This window comes from Oncorhynchus kisutch, linkage group LG20 (genome assembly GCF_002021735.2).
Source record: "Oncorhynchus kisutch isolate 150728-3 linkage group LG20, Okis_V2, whole genome shotgun sequence".
In the NCBI taxonomy this organism is placed as follows: domain Eukaryota; kingdom Metazoa; phylum Chordata; class Actinopteri; order Salmoniformes; family Salmonidae; genus Oncorhynchus; species Oncorhynchus kisutch.
In genome coordinates, this window is record NC_034193.2 from 19,617,489 (window position 1) to 19,639,468 (window position 21,980).

Here is a 21,980-nt window from a genome sequence, read left to right on the forward strand (position 1 = left end):
TATAACACCAAATAAACACACTTGGTTGAGAAAGTCAATAAACAGACTGGCAGTATTACCTCTTTATTGATATGTTTATTAATAATTTCGTGGCACGGTGTCTTGCAAATCGAGCGTACCAAAAAGTCATGGCGTTCATGTTCTTCGTGCGATAATCACAGACACAGACTAATGACTTTATTATATAACCATTTAGATTGAACTCAATAGGTGGTAAATTAACGACTTAACGTTAAATCCAGAAAGTGTAACGTTTGAAATGCATTTGGTTTAACAAATCTGATAAAACAGACCCTGACATGTTCAGACCAACTATGTCCACTTGGTGGCAGCAAGGTACTTGCAGTGGTATCAATTTCCCAACTACCCAGATTGAAGAAGAGGACTCGCTGAAGCACACAATGCACTTCTGACAAGGGTAGTATCGTCTAAATCTTCATATCCTATTTGTTAAAAAATATAATAAGTCGTTGGAGAATCGTGCTATTTTGTGTGTATTTGAAGACTGTGGTCAGCGTAGATTTGGTTCGACCGGAAACGTCGGCAAATAACTTCCCCCTACACAGTGCATTATTGTGTGGGCCGCTGACGGAGTTGTTCTGCCAGGGGTTTGGTCGACACCCTTATCAATGGAACTCCAGATCGAGGCTTCAATAGGGCCTTGAATAATTTCGTCTTTAATGACTTATGCGAAAACAAATTGGTGTAGGAAGAGACACATCGATAACACACGGATGGTGGGTGGCCAAACAGTCGCCATATAACTTCAGTCTTGGTGTAAACAAAACCATTTTTGTGGATTAGTTAGGTCTTATACGATAATTCAACCATTCGTATCGGGGCCCATCGTCAGACTGGAAAATGTTAGCTAGCTTTACTCCCAGCTGCTGCAGGGTAGTTATGGATTTTATACTAATCAATATGACGGTTTTTAAAGAACGCGTTTTACTCAAGTAACGTTGCCTACTCCGTGATAACTAGCTACATTGAGTTTGCAATACACATGCTAATTAGCTACCCAAGGTTAGCATAATAAAGCACTTGAATACATGTATCTATGTAGCATTAGCCTAGCTAGCAGCTAGCAAGTGGATATAATTCTCATGTATTGCTCAAGTTAGCTTAGCTACAAAAACAGCTAACTGTCTAGCTACTTATAATAGTGTGGCTGCGCTAAATTAGTTGGATAAACAGTGATATGCTTTAAACTAGCAACACATATCTTACTCTGGTTATTTTCCGTGGCAGGTAGCTATCTATCGAGCTATTGTCCGTTTAGCTAGTTAGCTGTTAAACTATCATTGGCTAATGAGCGATTTTAGCGAGCTCATTTGTCAGCTCTTGCCGAAATTTTAATTGGAACGAGATGGGTATGCTTCACATTTCAGTATTACATCAGTAAACGTAACATTGCTATAAATTACACGTTTTGGGGGAAAAACGGCTAACTACGCAAGTTGGTTAGCTAGAGTTAGTGATTTTGTTTACATACGCATATTTGGTTTTTGTCTTGCCAGCTAGCTTTTGAGACTTAGAATCAGCCATGTCTTGACAATAGCTTCCTGAGGTTACTCCTGCTGAACAGTAATACCAACAATTCTGGAAATAAAGATAGCATCTTCGTGCATTGACATGACCGTCAAAGTTCGCCGAGAGAAAAGCACAGATGCCATCCTGTCCGCAAAAGACGCTAAATAATAGACTACTATTAACGCCATTTTAAACAGGGGCTCCGTTGTGGGCCTGTGTTGGTGTTTCTTTTTGGTCTAAGGAAAGTGCCACCGTGCCGGATTTTTCAAGTGCCTTCGGTCAGACTGGGACTGGTGCTGTTTTTTTTGACATGGAAGGTCCGATTCGAAGTAGTGTGTTCAGACACAGCCGACGCTCCCGTTCTCAACGAGACAGAGAGCGGCGCAGGAGAAGAGTAGACCTCGCTGTGCAGCGGGCCACATCGCCCTCCTCGGGCTCGGAAAGGGAGCTTTGTGGATCAGGATCTGTACTCGGTCCTGGAGGTAAAGAATCTCGAACCAGCCCCAGACACAGGCCTCCTCGACGGAGGAAGCGAGTGTCGGTGTCCTGCGAGGAGGACATCATCGATGGCTTCTCAATTGCCAGCTTCATCAGCATTGAGGCCCTGGAGGTAAGTCTCTGTATTTCCTTATGTGAACACAATCTTACCCTGAACACAATACTCTGATATGGACTTCAACCTCATGTAAATAACATTTGGTCCTGGAATAAATCAAACTAACACACATCAACAGTTTTTGGAGGCACACAATGGTCTCCACAGAGGTGGATTGTCCTCCCTTTATCTCTTTGTCTTTACTTGGTCACTCGTTAGGTTAACACCCCCTCCAGGTGTGAATCAGTTGTGCATTGAAGTTCTTACAATTGAGGTAATTTACACTTTGAGCAATCCAATCAACAACCACAATGAAAGCCATTGGATACAATGATCTTCTCTAATGTGTCTTAACAACCTTAATTATTTGTGTACACTAAGCACCCTATGTAAATACAAATAGCCTAGGTTATACTAAGGTTTAGGAATCTGCTTGACATTAGACCAACAATAACTAGTCTCGTTCTTCTCTTGAGTTTAAACCCCACACAATCCAGTATTTCAGGATACGTATTTTATATACACTATATATACTAAAGTATGTGGACACCCATTAAAATGAGTGGATTCAGCTATTTCTGCCACACCTGTTGCTGACAGGTGTATAAAATGGAGCACACAGCCATGCAATATCAGTTGCAACACTCACTACCGAGTTACAAACTGCCTCTGGAAGCAACGTCAGCACAATAACTGTTTGTCAGCAGCTTCATGAAATGTGTTTCTGTGGCCGAGCAGCTGCACACAAGCCTAAGTTCACCATGAGCAATGCCAAGTGTCGGCTGGAGTGATGAATCACGTTTCGCCATCTAGCAGCCCGAAGGGACAAATCTGGGTTTGGCGGATGCCAGGAGAATGCTACCTACCTGAATGCGTAGTGCCAACTGTAAAGTTTGGTGGAGAAGGAATAATGGTCTGGGGCTGTTTTTCATGGTTTGGTCTAGGCTCCTTAGTTCCAGTGAAAGGGCATCTTGATGCTACAGCATGACATTCTAGATGAGTGTGCTTCCAACTTTGTGGCAACAGTTTGGGGAAGGCCATTTCCTGTTTCAGCATGACAATGACAGCGTGCACAAAACGAGGTCCATACAGAAATGGTTTGTCGAGATCGGTGTGGGAGAAATTGAGTGTCCTGCACAGAGCCCTGACCTCAATCCCATCGAACACCTTTGGTATGAATTGGAATTCCAAACTGCGTGCCAGGCCTAATCACCCAACATCAGTGCCTGACCTCACTAATGTTCTTGTGGCTGAATGGAAGCAAGTCCCTGCAGCAATGTTCCAACATTGAGTAGAAAGCCTTCCCAGAAGAGTGGAGCCTGTTATAGCAGCATAGGGGGTTGGGGGCATATTAATGACCATGATTTTGGAATAAGATGTTTGATGAGCAGGTGTCCACATACTTTTGGTCATGTAGTGTAGCATGCTCTGGGGGCAGTTGAATGGCAGCAATCTAGTATCCATACTTTAGACAACCTTCAAAACTGAGTTGCTCAAACATGCAATATCATTGTAAACAATCTGAAATCGTGTCCGGGCAAGTCATCACTGACTATGCTATTAATTTCTCAGTCGAGGCTTCCTTGTTAGTTTTTTGGCCAATTAAATGTCGATGGCAAGAATGTCCTTGGTGGCTATCAAGACAAGACATGAGCTGCTTAAAACTTGTGCAAAATACTAGGAAGTCAATCAAATCGTTGTCATTGTTTCAGTAAACCTAACATGCTGACCACACCACTCACGTGCTTTACAAAATAAGTGTACACATACATCAATCATTGCACCCACACTGTTTGTGCGCCTCAGCGAGCGTCTGCGTGGCCAGGCGTTAAAATAGAAATGGTTTCTATTTGTGACGCTCAACGCGCTGCAAGTCCGTTCTCTCCCATCTCCACCATGGTTTTTAAGAGCACATACCCACGAGCCATCTCCTCATTGGTGTTTAGGAGCATATACCCACGTGGGTGATTTGAAAGATGAACTGACGTCCTCACTCCAGTCGGTTGTAGTAATGCACTGTTAAGTTGGTTGCCAACCGCCATATAAAGTCCAAAGAAGTTAAAAAGAAGCCCAAGGAAGGTGATAAAACGTTTAACCGAATTCCTTTCTCATCTATGGATTAATTGTCAGAGTAGAGGACCTTGTGCATTTCAGATACAATAACAACCCAATGTTTATATACCAGAACAAATTAGCTAGCAACAGCAAGCTAGCTAAGTTGCCATAAATGTTTAATGCTTTTCAACCTGTCCCCAAATTAATATAATTGGTTCAGTTTGTTTTGATATTTCAACCTGCGTATCCTGATCATGTCTGGTGTGGGGGTACAAAATCAACATGCGCACGCAGGCGTCCGGTTTGATCAGCTTGTAACAGTTTTGTACCGCTTGTTTAACACTGCAATGTATCTTCTATCAAGATGGACTGCTCCATGAAGCCTAACCAACGTGCCGCCATGCTCATGGGGAGGGGGAGCAAGAGAAAGAGGGGCCCAAAGGAGAATGGCAGAGGGCTCGTCTCAGAGCCAGAGGAAGGGGCCCTACCCAGCTTCTCCCGCAGCTGTTGTAATAGGAATAGAAAGAAGAGAAGAAAGACCGAGGTTAAGGTAAGCAGCACACCGGCGGTATGGTTGCCATGCTATTGCGACCCATTTGTCTCTTGTTTTTGGGAACTAGCTGGCCTGTTCATCTCAAATATTCAGACTGAAGTGAATTCAAAACCTTTAATGACCTACAGGGCTAGTAGGAGCACTGGCTGAGTAACACTTAATAGTGACAACTTATAGCAACGTGTCGGCCGAGCTTCAAATGGAACGATGGGGATGTATTAACTCCAGGTCAGACAGACATGAAGATTATTTCAAGTTGCTAAATACCCTGTCGATGGGGAAACTATATTTAGAGTACGACTGCTCTTTGACACTGGATTTTCAGGTGTTATGCATCCCAACCTAGGGAACGGTTAGCCTACACAGTATAATTTGGAAGTTCAAGGGTGTTTAGTCCTGAAAAAGTCATAGTCAAAGAATGTGAAGGCAAGAATAGCAACTCAATAAAAACCGTCTGCAAAGTTGAAACCAAGGGACCTCCTCAAAACTACTAGGCTGGGAGTTGCAGAAGAAGTACAAATTGATTCTGGAAAGGCTTTGACGTCTGAACTATCTCAGGATACAGATCCTGCCTAACCTGTAATGTCCCACCTGCTCTGCCTAAGGCTTGGGCCAACATTTATGTTGAAGGTGAATACCATATATTTGACATATTAACTATTATATTTTTTTTAGGTTGGGAGCATCCTCTTCTTGGAGACTGGCTACATCGTAAGTTTTCTTTATACTTCTATTGATACAGTACTTAAGCTGTCCATAGGATACAGCTGTGTTTTTCAAATGTTGTGGCACATCTAAATGTAGCAATTTAAAAAAATGTTTTCTTTTAGTGTGACACAGAGAGCGAGTCAGCAGATAAGGTAAGGTACTGCTTGAATCAAACCACACAAAATTAAGATTCATTTTTGGAGTTGCACTATTGTTCCTGCCTATTGTTAGGTTTAGATTTACCTACTGTGTTTTTCCTCTCATCCCCCTAGGCCTCTGACAATGACATGGAGCCAATGTTCACTGTCAGTACCAGGAAAGGTAAAATGCTGTTCTCTCATTCCCATAGCTGTATTCCTTTGCTTTATAAATATGCTCTTGTCATTTGGTGACTTTTGTTTTCAGTGTGCACTCATTGATTTATTTTTTTATACAGTTTTGTCATTTTCTTTTTTCAGAAGGGGGTTGCAGGTACAAAAACAATCAAATGAATGCATACAAAGAGCCCATGCCACCTCCCCGCATCCTCTAATCCCACCCAGAAACCATGCCTCCCACCCCTTACCAATCCACCTAAAAACCAGGATTGCTTATTTCTCCACCTATCCATCCCCTGTTTCTCCACTTATATTCCCTTTCACCGTACCACCGCTTCCCCGTGGGCCTGAAAGCAATTGGTTTGAAGGTGTTGGGCTTTAGCTGAGATTGTTCTTTAGAGTGAAGTATATTTGCCCAGGCCTCAATTGTTCCTTGACTATTATCATTCATTCTCACTAACGATAATTCTGTTTTAACTTCTAATAGTAACTGTGTTCACAGGTTAAATGGGAGGGAGTGATGTGGTTTCCATCTGAGCCAACATCTTCTTCTTTTTTGCGGCAGTGCTGCCTGCTAGCAGTATTCTTCTCTGATTGAGAGATTCAAGGAACTATCATTGTTAAGTAACGTAATAGATGGAGGCATTGAATATTTGAATTCATGCATTTTGTAGTTGGTCGTTCGGATTACGGGATGCGAAGGTCAAGTTCTTCCATATTCTAAGGGTGGTTCAGATTCAATTAGATCTGTGGACCATACTCTTTTTTTAATGACTAGCTCAGAATATTATTGTTCCAAAAAGGTGTTTATATATTATAGCAATCAGTCTTTTCGAGAGCCCAGAGAATTTATTTATAAATTCCATTATTGGATGTTTCGGTAGGTGGGTTTCCGAAGGGACTCCATTGGCCAGCATAGCTGACCTAAATTGTAAATATTGAAAAAAGGAGTTGCCTGGTAATGTGTGTGTATCTTTAAAATGGAATCTTCTCAAACCATTACTGTCCATGATATCGGTAAGGGTACTGATTCCACATTAGGACCATTGGGGTGAAACAAAGTATGCACTCATTTGAAATTATGCAATGTTTTTTTTCTCACCCTTTAGTTATGGAGCCTATCCCTGTGAGCGTTGCCTCTTCTATGGGCAAAGGCTGCCCTCTACTACCACTACCAGGCCGCTGTGGCCTCTCGCGGCTGGCGGTCACCCCACGTGTCTCTGGCCTGGAGCGCAGCCAGGAGAGGAGCCTGGAGCCGCCTTACCCCGAGCCCCTGTCTACCTCCTTCTCCTGCCTGCCGTCCCTCTCCCCGGCCACGGTCACACGGCCCGGCCAGCTCAACGGCGGCAGCAGCAACGGCCTTCACCCCCACCACGACCCCAGCCCGCCGCGCTCCAAACACAAGCCCTTCCTCACCTTCCCCGGGCGACACCCATCCATCTACAGCATGGGCATCAACAACAGGTCAGTCACTGGTACTACCAGGTCTGCCTAGCAGTTCGCACTATTACTTCGGCAGTAAAAACAACTACTTCCACTACCACAACTTTTTGGACAGCTGAAGCAAACACGCATTTTCTACCTTTATTTTTGTTTTTTTGTCTAAACTTGTTTTCACTCTCCTTAGGAACGGTACCTCAGTCAAACCCCAGTCCTCTTCTGCTGCTTCTTCATTGTCGTCTATGCGACCCCCAACTCCCTCTACCGGTTTATCGATGTCCCTCATGAGAGGTCCAGGTTCGTCAGGATCTCTACGCCCCCCTTCGCGTTCCGGCTCCCTGTTCACCTCCTCCCCTGGGCTTCCCCCTCCACCTCCTCTCCTCACGTCCCACTCAGGAGCAGGTAGTGTACAGTTGGCACCAATGTGTAGTGCTATTTTTTTCACCCCACAGCCTGTCAGATCGTCAACCATAATTGCAAATGTTTGGGTTTTATTTACCAATCAGGGCTGCTCTTAGCTTCACATGGGTACATGGACAGCCTAATGTTACAGTGTAGTAAAATGAGTTCTATGTTTCTGATTTAATAATAACTTAATTCTGATCTGTCTGTTCCCTTACTGCAGAACAAGACCTGCTGCGCCAGGGCCTGAACTCTCACTTCCTGGCTTCACAGGACCGCGAGGGCCGCCGCAGCGTCCCTGGGGCTGAGAGTAACGGTGGCGGGCCAGGCCGCTCTACTCCCGGAGGTCCGTCGGGGGCCAGCTCCAGTTCGGGCTCCTCAGGCCGCTCCTCACAGGCCAGCGTCCAGCCACTGGCCTTCCAATTCCACCAGCACAACCACCAGCACCAGCACACACATACACACCAACACTTCACCCCCTTCCTGCACCCCAACACCTCCGCACCACCGCCTCAGCACCTGGTAAGAGATGACATGCTACCCTTCTCACATTGGGTTTCATTGAGCAGCTTCTGCCTTGAAATGCCAGTGTTGGCGTGTAACTTACCACTTTTTGCATTCATCTTTTAGTTTGAGAAGTATGGCAAGATGGAGGGGCTCTACAGAAACACTGTGAGTTTGTTTACATGCTCCAGAATTGGTGTGTTTATACATTTGAGGTGGATGTTGAGATGAACGTGGTAGGGGTCTGAGGAGTGTCGTTTTAACCAGCCTCTCTGTGTATGTGTGGCTGGTGTAGTTCTTCCCACAGTACCCTGCTCCCTCGGCGCCAGGCATCCAGCCTGTGCTTCCTCCCACTGGGCCCTTCAGCTCTTTGCAAGGAGCCTTCCAGCCTAAGGTGAGTGGAGCTTTCGCCACATTTCCCTGAGAGATTGTCCTTTTACAAGTCAATGGATTATATGTTGTTGTCTAGATGAAGAACCATTTGCTGTGTTTTGATACAGCCTCTTGCCCCCCAGAGAACGAGTCCTGAGATGACCGCTCGACTGGGGGGTGTGCCTCACCACCTGCAGCCCAAAGACCCCAGGGTAAGGTGCTCCGTATAACTATGACATTATAGAATATATCATGGCAATGGTTACAATGGAAGCTTGTAGTATAGGATTGAGTTGCTAGAAGATGCGCGTGAGTATAAAGGCATTATGTGCGAAGACTTGGGCCTAGTAGTCAATGCAGGAAAAAGTGGACAACAATTAGCAAACAGTTGGATAGAGGGTCCAATGCAGTCAAATTATTTTCCTGTGTTTTATATATATGTCCACACTGAGGTTGGAATTATTTCATTCAATTATTATAATACACTAAAAGACCGCATGAAATTTCTGCCTGTTTGGGTTGAATGGGATTTTAGCCTTTCATGATGACATCACCGTACGGTAAATGAGTTAATAGAGCAATAAGAATGAGTTCCAAACTTCTGCCAATGACTGCTAATTATCTGTTTTCTCACTCTGACCACTCCCAGACAGCCATAGCAAAATTCTTGCTCGAGGAATTGCTCTTTGCTTAAGAAGCTACTTGTTTCTTTTTGACCATTGTTTTCAATTAAAATGACAGCAAGGTGCTTAATTGTTACCCAGAAATGATTTGATATTGTTATAATACCGGCTGCATTGGGCCTTTAACAAACATGGTTTACTACTCCTTTTTTAATATTTTTTTTTTTATAGCTAACTGATCCATTTGGGACATCGTTGAAAGTCAGTAATGTAAGAAAAGTCGGCTGCTTTATCAGCCCTTGTTATCACACTGTCACTGTTCTGTTCCTACTAACTCTTGGTCAGATTCAAAACTATTCGACTAAACGCCCTTGCACACCTAGTCTGACTTCTTCTCTGACTTTTGGCACACCTACTGTGAAACTCTGCAACTTTCCGTCATTACTAATTTTGGAATCAGAAGGATTCTGATATTTGTAACTTTTTTTTTTTGTCTAGGAAGAAGAAACTGGCCTATAATTAGTTTATTAATGCTGTTTGCCTTACTTAACTGTACTTCTTCCACCATACTCACGTTCATGCTATGCCAGACAAACATTTCATACGGCAGACATTAACACCATTGCATCTGACTCTGTGCAAAGGCCTTAAGTCTTAATGCAAGCTAAACAGGATCACAGTCAATCATGTGTTTTTGAATACACAGAAACCAGGGAAGTGGTGTGCAATGCATGTACGTGTGGCATGGATGATTCTGAGCCATCAGAAGAAGGTGAAGGTAATGACTTGTGAAACATTTCACACTTTTTAAAATGTTTATTATTTGACTTCATTCGGATCCCGTCTGTATTAGAAAGTTTTTCGGGGAAATTCGACCACTCAAACATTCTTATCAGATGTCAATATAAAAAAAATCGTAACAATATTGGTTTAGTTGTCCATGTTTATTGAAAAAGCTATTTGCAATTGCTGATCTGTAAACAATATTCTAATCTGCTCTTATTTATATGTATTATCTGTAAATAGTTCTCTAAAGTTTTCTGGCTCATACTGCCCACCAACTTGCTATGGCTATGCTATGCTATGGCCATTGCATTGACTAACCACCACTCCCCTCTTTCTCAGCTGATGCAGGCAGATCCTCACAAGTTGGACTTCCGTAACGAGCTGCTGGCTCGTCTTCCAGGGGCCGGGGGTCTGGGCCCTCTGGGGCCCCTCGGAGGTGGCCTTCCGTCTGCCCACGACCTGAACCGACCTGCCAGCCTCTTCACAGCTGCTGGTGGGTGCTTTTGTGGTCTTGCCAGATATGTTCGAAGAAAAGGGGCAGCAGTTGTTTGCACCATAGAGAGAGAGAGAGAGCTATGGGCTGTTCAGAAACCACAGGAAAAGAGAAAAGATTCCCTGACATTGCAAATAGTTAGTAAATTGTTTATAGTTTTTATTATGAATAGTGGATTTATCAAATTTAACATCTGATATGTGCAATGTTTTAAGGTCATGAACACAGTCAATCATGTTCTTCATGAAATGGGATGATATTTGAAGGAAACCAGTATGATGACCGACGTGTGAAAAATGACTGTTGCTTCTACATTGATAAAGTTACAGGTTCGCTCCCCTATGTCAAACACTTTGAATCGTTATTTAGGGGACATCACCTGAACTCTCATTTTAATACACCAATGGTAACATGATATTCACGTACCTAATTTAAGTAAGTACCGCCTTGTAACCAACATCGGAGAAGGCATGTTTGCAGAGGGACTTGGTTTATATAGCTAGATAACTACTCTACTGGTGCCAAAATGTCACTGTATGGTGCTAGCAAATGTAATTAAAAGTTTACCCTATTCACTGATGGCAAAGATACTTGTGTTTCCCCTTTCATCTATGTCTGGTGTTAGCTACTTACTGGCTAGCTAGGTCTTCAGATAGCATTGAACAAAAGGAGGGGGTTGTTAAAAATGCAGACGCAGTTGTCAATACATCCATCAGTGCTGCTGAGAAATGTGTCACAAGAGACATGCCAAACGGGAGATGTATATTTTTTGTTATGATAGCAATTGATGCAATTTCACTGAGTTGCTTTCTGTGTCACCAAATTCGCTTGAGAGGATTTTACTGCAACATTTCTCACTGCATCCAAGTTGCTTGGCATGGGCGTTTCAAAAAGCTCCTCGCCCACTCAGCCTGTCTTTTCAAACTTCTTAGTTAGATATGAGAGAGAAAGTACTTTTCAGAATGACTGTTGAGGACCTTTTTTTAAAGTATTATGTAGAGGTGTGCATATTATTTGACATTTTGGTGTGTGGTCCCTTTTCCCTCAGGTGGAGTCAATCCATCATCTCCTTTCATCCCACCATCAACGCCCCACTCCTCTTTCCTCACCCCAACTGCACACTTAGGTAAGAGACTGCTTCAAAGGTCGCATCTGTGCCACTTGCACCATTGGTAAACAATTCTTATTTTGATACTGTCTCAAACTGCTTTGTTTAGCATATTCACAGGTCTCTGAAACACCATATTAGCCTAGATAGTCAATTTAAGCATAGTGACTTTAGAACATGCGACTAAAGTAGATTGTGCTCCAGTGAGTCTGAACACTAATAGTGAGTATTGCCAGAGGTTTGATGCTGTAAGGTTTGTGTCTGCTTCAGTCCTGATGTTTATATGCGCATGTGTTGCAGACCCGTACGGCCGCTCACCTCCGTTCGCACCTCTCGGAGCCTTGGGCTCAGGTGCCTTCGGGGGCCTGGGCAGCCCTACGCTGGGTGAGTCACCATTTCTCTTCCTCAAAAAGGAACAATCATTTGTCCTTACTCCTTGGATAATAATTTGCACTGTCTACTGAAATTACTAACATTATTCCAACGTCTTTCCGTCTCTAGCTAACAGCTCAGTGTTTGGCCACAAGGAGCCTCCTGCGGTTGGGAGCTTACCCAACCCTCATGACCCATGGAACCGGCTGCACAATGGGCCTCCCCCATTCGCCGGCCCCAGCTGGGCCAAGGGGAGTGAGAAGAGGGAGGAGCGGGACCAGGGGAAGGACATGGAGAGGAGAGAGATTATTCACATCAAAGACGAGAAAGACCGGTGAGAGACAACGGCCTCACTCAAACATATTTCATCAACCTAGTTCCTAAATATGTTGTTTGAACTTATCTTTCTATAGTAGTTTTCTGTCTGATTCGGTTCACGTTACTCAACACATTTTTAATGCTGTTTTTGATTTGAGTGCTTAATTGGTATATCTCTCCCCGCAACCACTTATCAATCAACTTCGATCCTCTTTTTCAGAGACAATATGCTATATGGTCGTCAGCCTGTGCGGATGTCTCCGGTCTCCCCGGCCCTCAAGCTCCAGCAGCATCGCAGCAGCACCCCTGTCTCTCACATCAACGGACATGGGGGCCCCCTTGGAGGCCCCAGCGGTCTCACTGAGGATCTGACACGCAGCCACAGCAGGGACCGAGACGGGGACAAGCGACCGCTCTCCTCCAGGCCACCTCCACCAGGCCCTTCTTCCTCAGCAGCTGCAGCAGACAGAGACAGGCCTCGCTCCTCTTCTTCCTCCGTGCTGACGACTCCCCCACCCTCGGGACCCGGTGCCCCCTCACCCTTGGATCTGTACCCCCGTCAGCAGCCCCCAGCGCAGCACGGACTACATAACGAACTCCCCCACTCCTCACAAAGAGAGGGAGGCCCCCCTGCCTTATCCTCAGCCACAGTCACCTCTCTATCCCAGGGCAAGAAGCCTGACCGAACCACCACCCCGTTGCCCAAGCCTCCACCCCTCTTCCCCCCGGTCAAGGTCAAGGAGGAGCGGAAGGAAGAACCGGAGCCCGTGCCAATCTCCCTGCCGCCTTCCCTTCCCCCCAGCCACAACTACGATCGGCCCAACAGCCGCCCTCACCACCACCGCTCCGCCACCCCCTCTTCTCGCTCTCTGACTCCCACACCCAGCTTGCCCCTGCCTCCTCCCACCCCGCACAACCCTCACCATCACCTCTCCATCCTGGAGCGCTCCCGAGCGCAGGCCGCCATTGAGGCCTACCTAGGGAGCACACAAGGGGCTGGCGGGATAGTAGTGGGTCCAGGGGGAGAGAGGTTCTCCACCCATCCCCACGGCCTGCCCCAGGGGCATGGCCAGCACCCCCACAGCTTCCCATGGGACCCATGGAGGGAGCTGGCCGCCCAACAGCAGCAGCAGCAACGCCGGGAGGCCATGGCTCTGCGTTCAGACCCCCACCTGGCGCTGCGCTCCGACCCCCACCTGGCCCGGCTGCTCCAGAACCAGCACGCTCAGCGCTTCTTGGAGGCCGAGAGGGCGGCTGCCATGGCAGCAGCGGTGGCTGCAAACAACCCTCACCACCACCCTCCTACCTCCTCCGCCTCCTCGGCCCGCCAGGAGTTTGGCCTGATGGCCCACAACTTTGACCGCCCTCCCCAGCTGGGTCCCCAAGGTGGCGGGCTCATGGATGAGCAGCAGCGTGCCCAGATCCTGAGGGAAGACTTTGAAAGGGCACGCTACTTTGGGATGCATTCTCACCCACACCTCTCGGGCTCCCACCTTCCACCGGGTTCTCACTCTGCCCACCTGGAGCAGCTGCACGCTGGGATGCTCTCCCACTCACACCTCCACCAGCCTGGAGCTTCCACCCACTCGCCCCACCACCCCGGCCTTTACTCGCGCCTGGGTCCTCTACACGCGCACCACGTTCCCAATGGCATCCTGGCCAAGACCCCTGCTGGCCTGGTGGGGGCACTGTCCGTAGGAGCCCCCCCTCCGCTCATTCCATCTGTGACCAGCAGGTCTTCCACCCCGACCCGCAGACTGGGTGGGCCCGGGGACTTGGCCATGTACTCTCACAAAGACAGCGAGTCCAGATAGTACAGGGACACACCGGAGGAGTCAAAGGGAAACGTCAGGATTACTTTGCTGCTCTCACTCTGCTTCCTGAAACACACAACTCACTAAGGCTCTAAACCAGAGATGGGCAACTCCAGTCCTCGGGGGCTGGAGTGGTGTCACACTTTTCCCCCCATCCCTAGCAAACTCAGCTGATTCAAATGAATTTGATTATAAACTGAAGATCATGATTAGTTGATAATTAAGTCAGATATGTTAGCTGGGGCAAAAGTGTGACACCAATCAGGCCCCTGATGACTTGAGTTGCCCATGTCTGATCTCTACCAATGAGCCCCCCAAAGGGTGTTGCTGGGTTTGAAGATAGGGAAGGGATATGAGGAGACTTGTATGGGGGCGACACAGCACATTCACAATGGTTCAATCAGTGCAATTTTAAGGTACATGGTTTCTGTGCTTCCTAGTGTTTTATTATTTTAAGGTTTGTTCTTTGGCCATATGATGTATACAATAATGGTAGCTGTACAAAGAGGCAGAGAGAAGGCTTTCCCAATTGAATATGATCAGGTTTCAAGCAAGCTTTTTCAGGTGTGATAAGATGAGAGCTGTGCACATTTTGTACACATGAATCGTTCATCCTTCTCTTGTTCCAACTTATGGGGATATATAAATCCCTTTGCATAAATAAAACGTTGGGATGTTTTCTGGATGAGCAAAATAATTATGGTAGCACAGTATAATTCTCTTTTTTTTTGTCCTCTGTAATTGTGAAAAGACTAGATTATTGATGAAACTTTTGAAGATTCTAAATCTATAAAGAACCGTATGCTTTTGTACCTCTTCTCCTCACCACTCCTCTGTGATCTAAGATCCTTGGCTCCACCTCTTGTATTTAATAGAAAGAAAGACTGATGTATACTGTGCCGACACGGTGGACAATATTTCTCTTCTGACTTGACATATGAGCAGGACCCTAATATAGTAGTCTAGTGAAATTGCCTTTGTAATTATTATTGTTAACATTTTATCTTCTATAATGATAATAAATATATTCACTGTTATTTGTCATTGTTTCAGGTATCACCAATGCACTCCCCTTTCAGTAACAATTTCAAGTTGTTCCACATCAGGCAGTAACAGTTGTTTGACGGAAAAAGGAAATGCTTGTAAACGTGAGTAAGACAACCATAACAACCTCTGGCTTCTTCGTGGATCAGATCTTTGAATATATGATGAATACACTGAGGGAGGTTTGTGTTGGTGTCACATCACATTTTGGACTATGAATGCCTGCCGGCAAGTCATTTTCACGTTGATGCTCCATGAACAAAGATAATTTATATACATGGAAGAATGGGACAGGAGGCTTTAAAAAAGAATCGGTACACAGGACTGGACTAAGGGTATACTGAGAGAAGGAAAAGACATTTGGGTCGATTTTATTTTAATAAGACCATTTTATACCTTTCAAACCCCTTCCCCTATAGTCCACAAAGATTAATTATTAAAATAACTGTTGGTTACTTGATTGTGGGACTTTTATTTGTTTTGGTTGTCGTGGTGTCTTAATAGATGTCAGAGTTCAGAAACTGCAAAGGGATGACTGAGCACATCTTTATGTACTCTGACATTTTTGTGCACCTTTTGTGCTTTCCAGAATTTAAGTTTATTTGAAGAGCGCATACAGCGTGGAGCTCCAACGCCGACCTTGGAGAGCAGGATTTTGTTCCAGCCCAGCACTAACACCTTCAGTAGAGACTGGTAGGCAAGCACCTAGTCCAATTTCAGCATCCTGACCCATCTGTACAATTGTAAATGGCTAAAGTGTTTTGTGACCACCAAGCAAGTAATGGTAATTCATATTCCTTGTCAAATACATTCTTGATTTGACAATGGTGATTTGCTTATTGTCACATTCAAAGCCCTGTTATGATTTACAATGAAAGCTTTTATCTACCAGTATCTAGTAATGCATGCTATTTTGATTTGTAAGGTTTATAAGGTTACTTATTTTGAATTATTGAGTCCATTTGGGTTTGTAGAAACCACAAATACATTACAGAAATGTGTAGGGGAATTGGGTACTTTTCTATGGAAATAGAATAAACATTTGCAATAACCAGATAAATGAATGAAACCCTAGTGGAGTACATTGAATGAAAATAATATAAAATCCAACCAGAGAATAGAAACAAAACATGAACCCCTAAATTATCACGGGATTTGCTAGAATTTCAACTAAAGCAATCCACGCACTGTCTTCCAACTACTTGTCCCCAAAAATTGCAGTGGCGTGCCTGGCAACTTCTCGCGAGATAATACTTCTTCACGTTGTCAGCAGCGGTTCTCCACCATTTCGCTGCATCTAAAGTCTCCTCCCCGCAAATGTTAGATTCGGCGAGCCGAACCCGCTCTCTTTCGGTCCGTATTTTAACTTCTTCCCACGGACCTAGTCGTACCTCGTTGGGTACCGAGAGACAGTTTGGAATACTATCATCACGGATTGAGTAAGATTTTATCCGGATGACGACTCCTTCAATAAGAATTTAGTAAAAGAAAACAGCTCGGAAATTTCAGGTAGGTGGGAACTTAAGATGGCGGCCATGAGAAGGGGGGGGGGGGAGTAGTGGGGGGACACTAAGGGGGCTTGTTCGCGGCGGAACACAGGATTCCGCTACTTCTGACAATCTATTTATGAAATTGAGAATTACCAAAGTTATTATTGTATGCACGCTTCACTGCAGCATAGATACAACACATGTCGTTGATGACGCTATTATAAAGTTGTTAATTCATTTTCCTGTATACTTCACCTGCATCCAGAACATGTAACGTAACCTAGCTAACATCATGGCCAAACAGTGGCTTTGGCATGGAATTTGCCTTATACCAGTCCGTTTTGCTGCGGTGCAAAAGGATTTAGCAAGAACTGCCACCAGCTAGCCACGCCGTTAGACGTTACTTCACGTCTTGAACTGTGTGGGGTCACTCGAACCCCCTTGATCCCCCTCGTAATCGTTGCAAAATTTTAGCAAGGAACATTGCAGCAACAATTTATTTTGTAATTATTTTAATGTTGAGGTAAATTATTTATATTAATTCATTATATACATGTATGATGTCAAGGTTTAGTTTTGTGGTTATTTGACCCCGCGCAATGACGTCACGAGTAATTGTCCCCCTCAGTAGTGCATGGGGAAGTGGGGTTTAATTCGGCGTTTTAAAACCTTTTTCGCTTCAAGCAAATAACAAATGCATTTATAATGGCCCAGACCATTACATAACTTCGGGTGGGATGGGGGCGCGTGCGCGCCTAGTTGAATGCATCGGTATTTGGGCCAACAACTCTCATATAGATAAAGCTGTATAGTCAACTAGCAAGCATGCTAGCTAGGTACTATTGTTGCTTGCTAGCTAGGTACTATTGTTGCTTGCTAGCTAGGTACTATTGTTGCTACCTTACGTTAACTGGCGAACTAGCTAATCAAATTATTGAAACGATACTATCTGAAGAGCGCACGAAAAGTGTCACTTTGCTATAAGAACACAAATGAATGTTACCGCTGCGCATGCCATGTCCAGATTAGTAGACCCAGCAATGAATTGCATTTGCAACAGTGTAGCTACACTGAATTCAATGGCTGGAGGCCCGTGTGTCAAAATCATAGACATTAAAACCAGAGCGCGTGCATATGTTGATAATGCCATGTCGCTAAATCGAAACCTATCTGCTCAATTCTGTTGGAACATTGAACGTTGACTCATACAACAAACCACCGCCCCATATAATATGTTTGATTCATGAATAGTTTACAGTGTAGGCCTAACTATGTTGCCAATTTCATTAATTGCCATTGGCCAGTACTGTACACTTATGCAACTCTTCAGAGAAACGCCTGAAACCAGAGTTGAACCATAATGTCTGGTTCTATGATGGTATGGAACATTTTATTGTACACCAGAGAACAGTGGAATAGATAATTGGACTCTGAGGTTACCTTCTAAACACTTGTTTTCCTCAGAATATGTGGACCGGACCTTAATCAGCATCCTGGAAGAGGAAAGCACGGAACATCTGTGTCCCACACCACAGACAGGTAGTCATTCTTTAACCAGAGACACTGATTTAGTTTGACAAATGATTCAACAATTTCTCTTTGAATACATGTACTGTACTTATCTACGTCAACTGACAACTTCCTCGCTCTTCTTCCAGGTGCAGTGTGTAGCCAGAGCTGCACAGAGGGAGGAAGCTCTGGGGAGGAGGTGGTGCAACAGTGCACCCCTCCGGCTGTGCTGGGTGGCGACCCCCAGGCTGAGCATTATGTGGCTGGGTCATCCCAGCATGCCCTGCATCCAGTCCCTGCTGCGCCCCTGCCACCACTGGATAACACGGCCACGACACAGCCAGAAAGACGCGTACACGTCAGTGAAAAGAACTTACCCACAGATAGTCACCCCAACGGCAAAACTAAGGACAGCCGTGAAGAAGGGGCTATGTCGGATAGTGGTGCTGAGGTTGTCCAAGGAGGATTGGGCCCATCGCACCCCAAGGATCCTAGTGTCTCTACAGAGTCTCACTCAGACAGATTCTCTGACATACAGATGGAAGGAACAGAGCAAGATTTGCATTACGGGTCACAAACTGATAACCGCAGCCACACAGACAGACAGACGGGTGCTGCTGGACCAGGTCAGGACCAGGCTCTGCAGCAGGGAGGTGGAATGGTGGTCGTCAGTGGGACAGAACAGCGACAGCCTCTCCCGGAGACAGAGAAATTGGAATATAAACAAGAGACTGGAATGGAGGAACTTAGCAGGGAACACCCAGCTAGAAACCTTTCCTCTGAATCCTTCTCAACGGCCTCCCCTCTTCCCCTCAGCCCAAATAAAGATAAAGTCCCAGACCACAAAGAAGACAGAGGGATGGAGCAGCCTCAAACAACTCTGCCTACTCAGGCGACTCAGGCCAGCCACAGACCTCTGTCTGAGGTCAAAGAGCAAGCAGGCATTCTTCAAAAGTCTGAGCAGCCCATCAACGACAACTGTGAGAGGAAACAAACCGACATCTCCACAGAACCTAAAATCACCATGCAGAACTCGAATGATGACAAAGGAGAGATGCCGGGAGTTAATGCTGTGGAGCAGGGACCACAAGAACCTGAAATACCTACAGAACCATCTGAGAGTGGACATGTCACACTTGGGAGTTCACACACACAAATGCCACTCTCAGCCCCACCAACTGATGTATCCGGGACCCCACAGCCAGGAGCTAAATACTCTGGACTTGTACCCTACACGCCTCCTGGCAGTGGAAATTCCACCCCGAGCTACTCAACTGACCGGCAGAGTGAGAGCGATAATGAAAAAAGTCCACCTCAACCGAAGGAACAGATTGAGGCTAACAGGGCAGAGGAAGAGACTGAAATGGCCGAGCCCTCAGCCAACCTTACAATCCAGTCAGAAAGCTCTTTTCTACACGAGACGTCAAGAACAGCAGCAACCCCTCATGTCCACCACCTCCTCAGTTTAGAACTAGACTCAATGCAGACAGAACAATCTGTTGAAGTTCAGATGTCTAATCCTGAGCACGTAACAAGGATGGAGACTCCACTGGTGTCTGCGCATGTCCTCTCAACTGACACTCAAGGAGCTGTGATGCTTGGAGGAGAGACCAGCCTGGAGTTGTCTGAGGAGGTGCAGGTTAATCAGTGTATCCTCCCGGAAGAACATGATGTTATTGAATTACACTCTGAACTTTCTTCTGGAGAAACAAAGTTGTTTATTGAAGGGACCCATTCGGATATCGAAATGTCCCAACTGGCTGCTGGAGAATTTGAGATTTATAGCTTTGCAGAGGAGGAGATTGCAACAGAAGTTGTTGGAGAGAGACTGTCTCTCTCCCCAAGCTATGAAGTAAACTTATTCAACCCACTCATTGAACACTCTGAGAATTGTACAGCCAGTGAGGGACAAGACATACACCTGCCATCTCCCCCTCAAACGGCTAATGACAATGATCAAGCCATTATCCAGCAAGGCCCCCTTTCATCAGATCACGGTCTCTCAGAAATGGAGGTCTGTTCAAATGACTTTATTCCTAGTCTGTCCACACAAGATGTAGAGATGACTGATGAAAGATATAATTTAGAACCCGAAAACACAACTACTGAAGTGGACGCTGCTGTGGTGGAAGATTCAAGTGAGGTTGATTTAGTCATTACTGTCCCTGGATCAGATACAACAGTTGGACAGGTGGACACTTGTACACAAGCTACAGCACCTTGTATGGAGACCAGCACAGCTGTCTCAGACCATAGAGGGGTGAGCGTTTCCCCAACCACCCATCTGAGTGACACCCAAAAGCTGCCAGGTGAAACTGAAGTAGGGTCAACGACCAGTAAGTCTTCTCTTGTCTCCCCAATGGAAGAATTAACAGAGTTTGTTGTACAGTCAACCAGTCAACACAGTATTGAGGTCCTCTCCTCGCCAATTACCGTACACTTGTCAGAGAGTAAAGGGCAGAATTGTCCTCTTAAAGTGGTACCAGGAGTTACCTTACAAAGTACTATAGAACCAGAGTCCTGTGTTTCTTCTCATGGAGGTCCTGAAAATCCACAGCCCTGTCCAACTCTGACAGAAACCCCAGTGCATACCCAGCAGGATGTTGATGGTGCTGTTAATGTGACATCAACAACCGAGGTCAAACCGGAGGCTTCCCGGTCTGCGCTCTCCTCTGGCGTCATCGACCCAAAGCTCCTCCTATTAAAGCGTGGGGACACCCCTCTCCTCAAACATCCACCCTCCTTATTGTTGGGGTTGTGCGTGCAGCAAAGCAACAGCTTGACACATCCTAGTGCTAGAAGCCCCAGCTTTGGCTCAGACACTGCGCCTGTGGTAGAGTGCCCTCCCAAAGCTGTGGCAGCCGCAGTCTCTGTGCAGGAGCCTGTGGCTCTCTGCATTCATAGAGGCCAGACAGAGCCCTCCGTCAAGAGAGAACCCACAGCAGCACTTCCCTCTACAAACACCCCATCCCAGCCCCGTCTGCTCCCTCCCTCTGGTCCCACGCCATGCAAATCTGACAGAGGGGCATTAACTTTGATCAAAACTTCCATGGGGAAAGCAGTGACAGTTTCCCAAACCCTAAACCCTCCCACCATTGGCAACACACCTTCCAAGCACCTCTCTGACCCCAAGTTGCCCTCTACATCAGGCAATGTGATGAGGAGTAGTCTCTCCAGTTCCTCCTGTGATGGGAGCCAGTTTGGACCGCTCCCCGTTATCCGGCCACGGCTAGCTGGTGTGAAGGGCCCAGGGATCAGCAGCGCCAAGGAGGAGAGCAGTGATGGGGAGGCTGACCTGGCAGTGGAGGCCAAGCCTGGCCGCAGGAGCATGGTCACCCACAGCCCGGCAGAGAGCAAGGTATGCCCCAAAATGGCTTTCCATGTAGGCCTAGCAGTTTCCTTAAGATGTTCTGCCAAGTCAGCAATTATATCGCTATGTATCGACAGAGACAATTATTTTCGCATAAAAATTATTGCTCTGCCAGCAGCACACAATAACATTTTTCTACTGTTATGTTTGCTTGTTTATTATGCATATTTTCATTGTTTAATGAAGGTATAATGTGTTGATATGCAATTTTGAAACATTTAATTTGGCTATATAATAAACTCCCTTTTCAGTTTGAAGAATTTGGAGCTTGGCTTGGTTGACTGTGTTTGCCCTGTAATTAATATGCTATGGTTAGTTAAATGTAGGAAAATGTAGCTGGCTCAGTTGGTGCTGCGATTATATTTGAATGAGGCAATTCCATGAAATCCTGTTGAAAGTGCAAAGCTACAAGTCATACGTTTATCATTCAGATTAGTTTTTGAGCATGGGACTTTTTTTTCAGGTGATGAAAAATGAACACGCAGTCGTAATTCAATGCTTTTATTTAAGACGTTAGTTTTCAGCATGTTTTCAGCATGTTTTCAAATGATAGCATTTCATTCTCAGTTCTCTAAAT

General features: G+C 45.6%; 2 protein-coding genes across 8 annotated transcripts in view; both read left to right on the top strand.

The window, feature by feature from the left end:
• The first annotated feature begins 60 nt into the window (after nt 1-60).
• fbrs (fibrosin) lies at nt 61-15,489 on the top strand. Of its 4 annotated transcripts, none has more exons than XM_020453582.2 (18): nt 61-2,140; nt 4,545-4,730; nt 5,409-5,444; nt 5,564-5,593; nt 5,714-5,762; nt 6,868-7,222; nt 7,386-7,600; nt 7,824-8,122; nt 8,231-8,272; nt 8,400-8,498; nt 8,605-8,688; nt 9,331-9,369; nt 9,806-9,877; nt 10,225-10,378; nt 11,427-11,504; nt 11,787-11,870; nt 11,988-12,192; nt 12,397-15,489. In XM_020453582.2, exons 1-18 carry the CDS (start codon nt 1,841-1,843, stop codon nt 13,988-13,990), a joined length of 3,921 nt encoding a protein of 1,306 aa, XP_020309171.1. In that variant the 5' UTR covers nt 61-1,840; the 3' UTR covers nt 13,991-15,489. The 4 variants fall into 4 exon arrangements, with proteins under 4 accessions (XP_020309171.1, XP_020309172.1, XP_020309174.1 ...); XM_020453583.2 differs by having other exon boundaries at nt 8,620-8,688; nt 12,397-15,027; XM_020453585.2 differs by lacking the exon at nt 9,331-9,369 and having other exon boundaries at nt 8,620-8,688.
• The window catches only part of srcap (Snf2-related CREBBP activator protein), a 30,806-nt gene continuing 23,856 nt past the window's right edge, over nt 15,031-21,980 (top strand). For 2 of the 4 annotated variants that reach the window (XM_031799252.1, XM_031799255.1), the window contains exons 1-3: nt 16,319-16,543; nt 17,989-18,063; nt 18,183-21,391. In XM_031799252.1, the coding sequence (XP_031655112.1) occupies nt 18,464-21,391 (2,928 nt within the window). In that variant the 5' untranslated portion in view covers nt 16,319-16,543; nt 17,989-18,063; nt 18,183-18,463. Of the gene's footprint in view, nt 15,139-15,623; nt 15,728-16,318; nt 16,544-17,198; nt 17,903-17,988; nt 18,064-18,182; nt 21,392-21,980 lie in introns of those variants that run through there. The other 2 variants (XM_031799253.1, XM_031799254.1) reach the window with 2 other exon arrangements.

Coding starts and splice junctions, on each gene's coding strand:
- fbrs (XM_020453582.2), top strand. CDS start 1,841: ATGGAAGGTCCGATTCGAAGTAGTGTGTTCAGACACAGCCGACGCTCC. Junction 8,273..8,399: donor AGGGGCTCTACAGAAACACT/GTGAGTTTGTTT, acceptor TGGCTGGTGTAG/TTCTTCCCACAGTACCCTGC. Junction 8,499..8,604: donor AAGGAGCCTTCCAGCCTAAG/GTGAGTGGAGCT, acceptor GTTTTGATACAG/CCTCTTGCCCCCCAGAGAAC.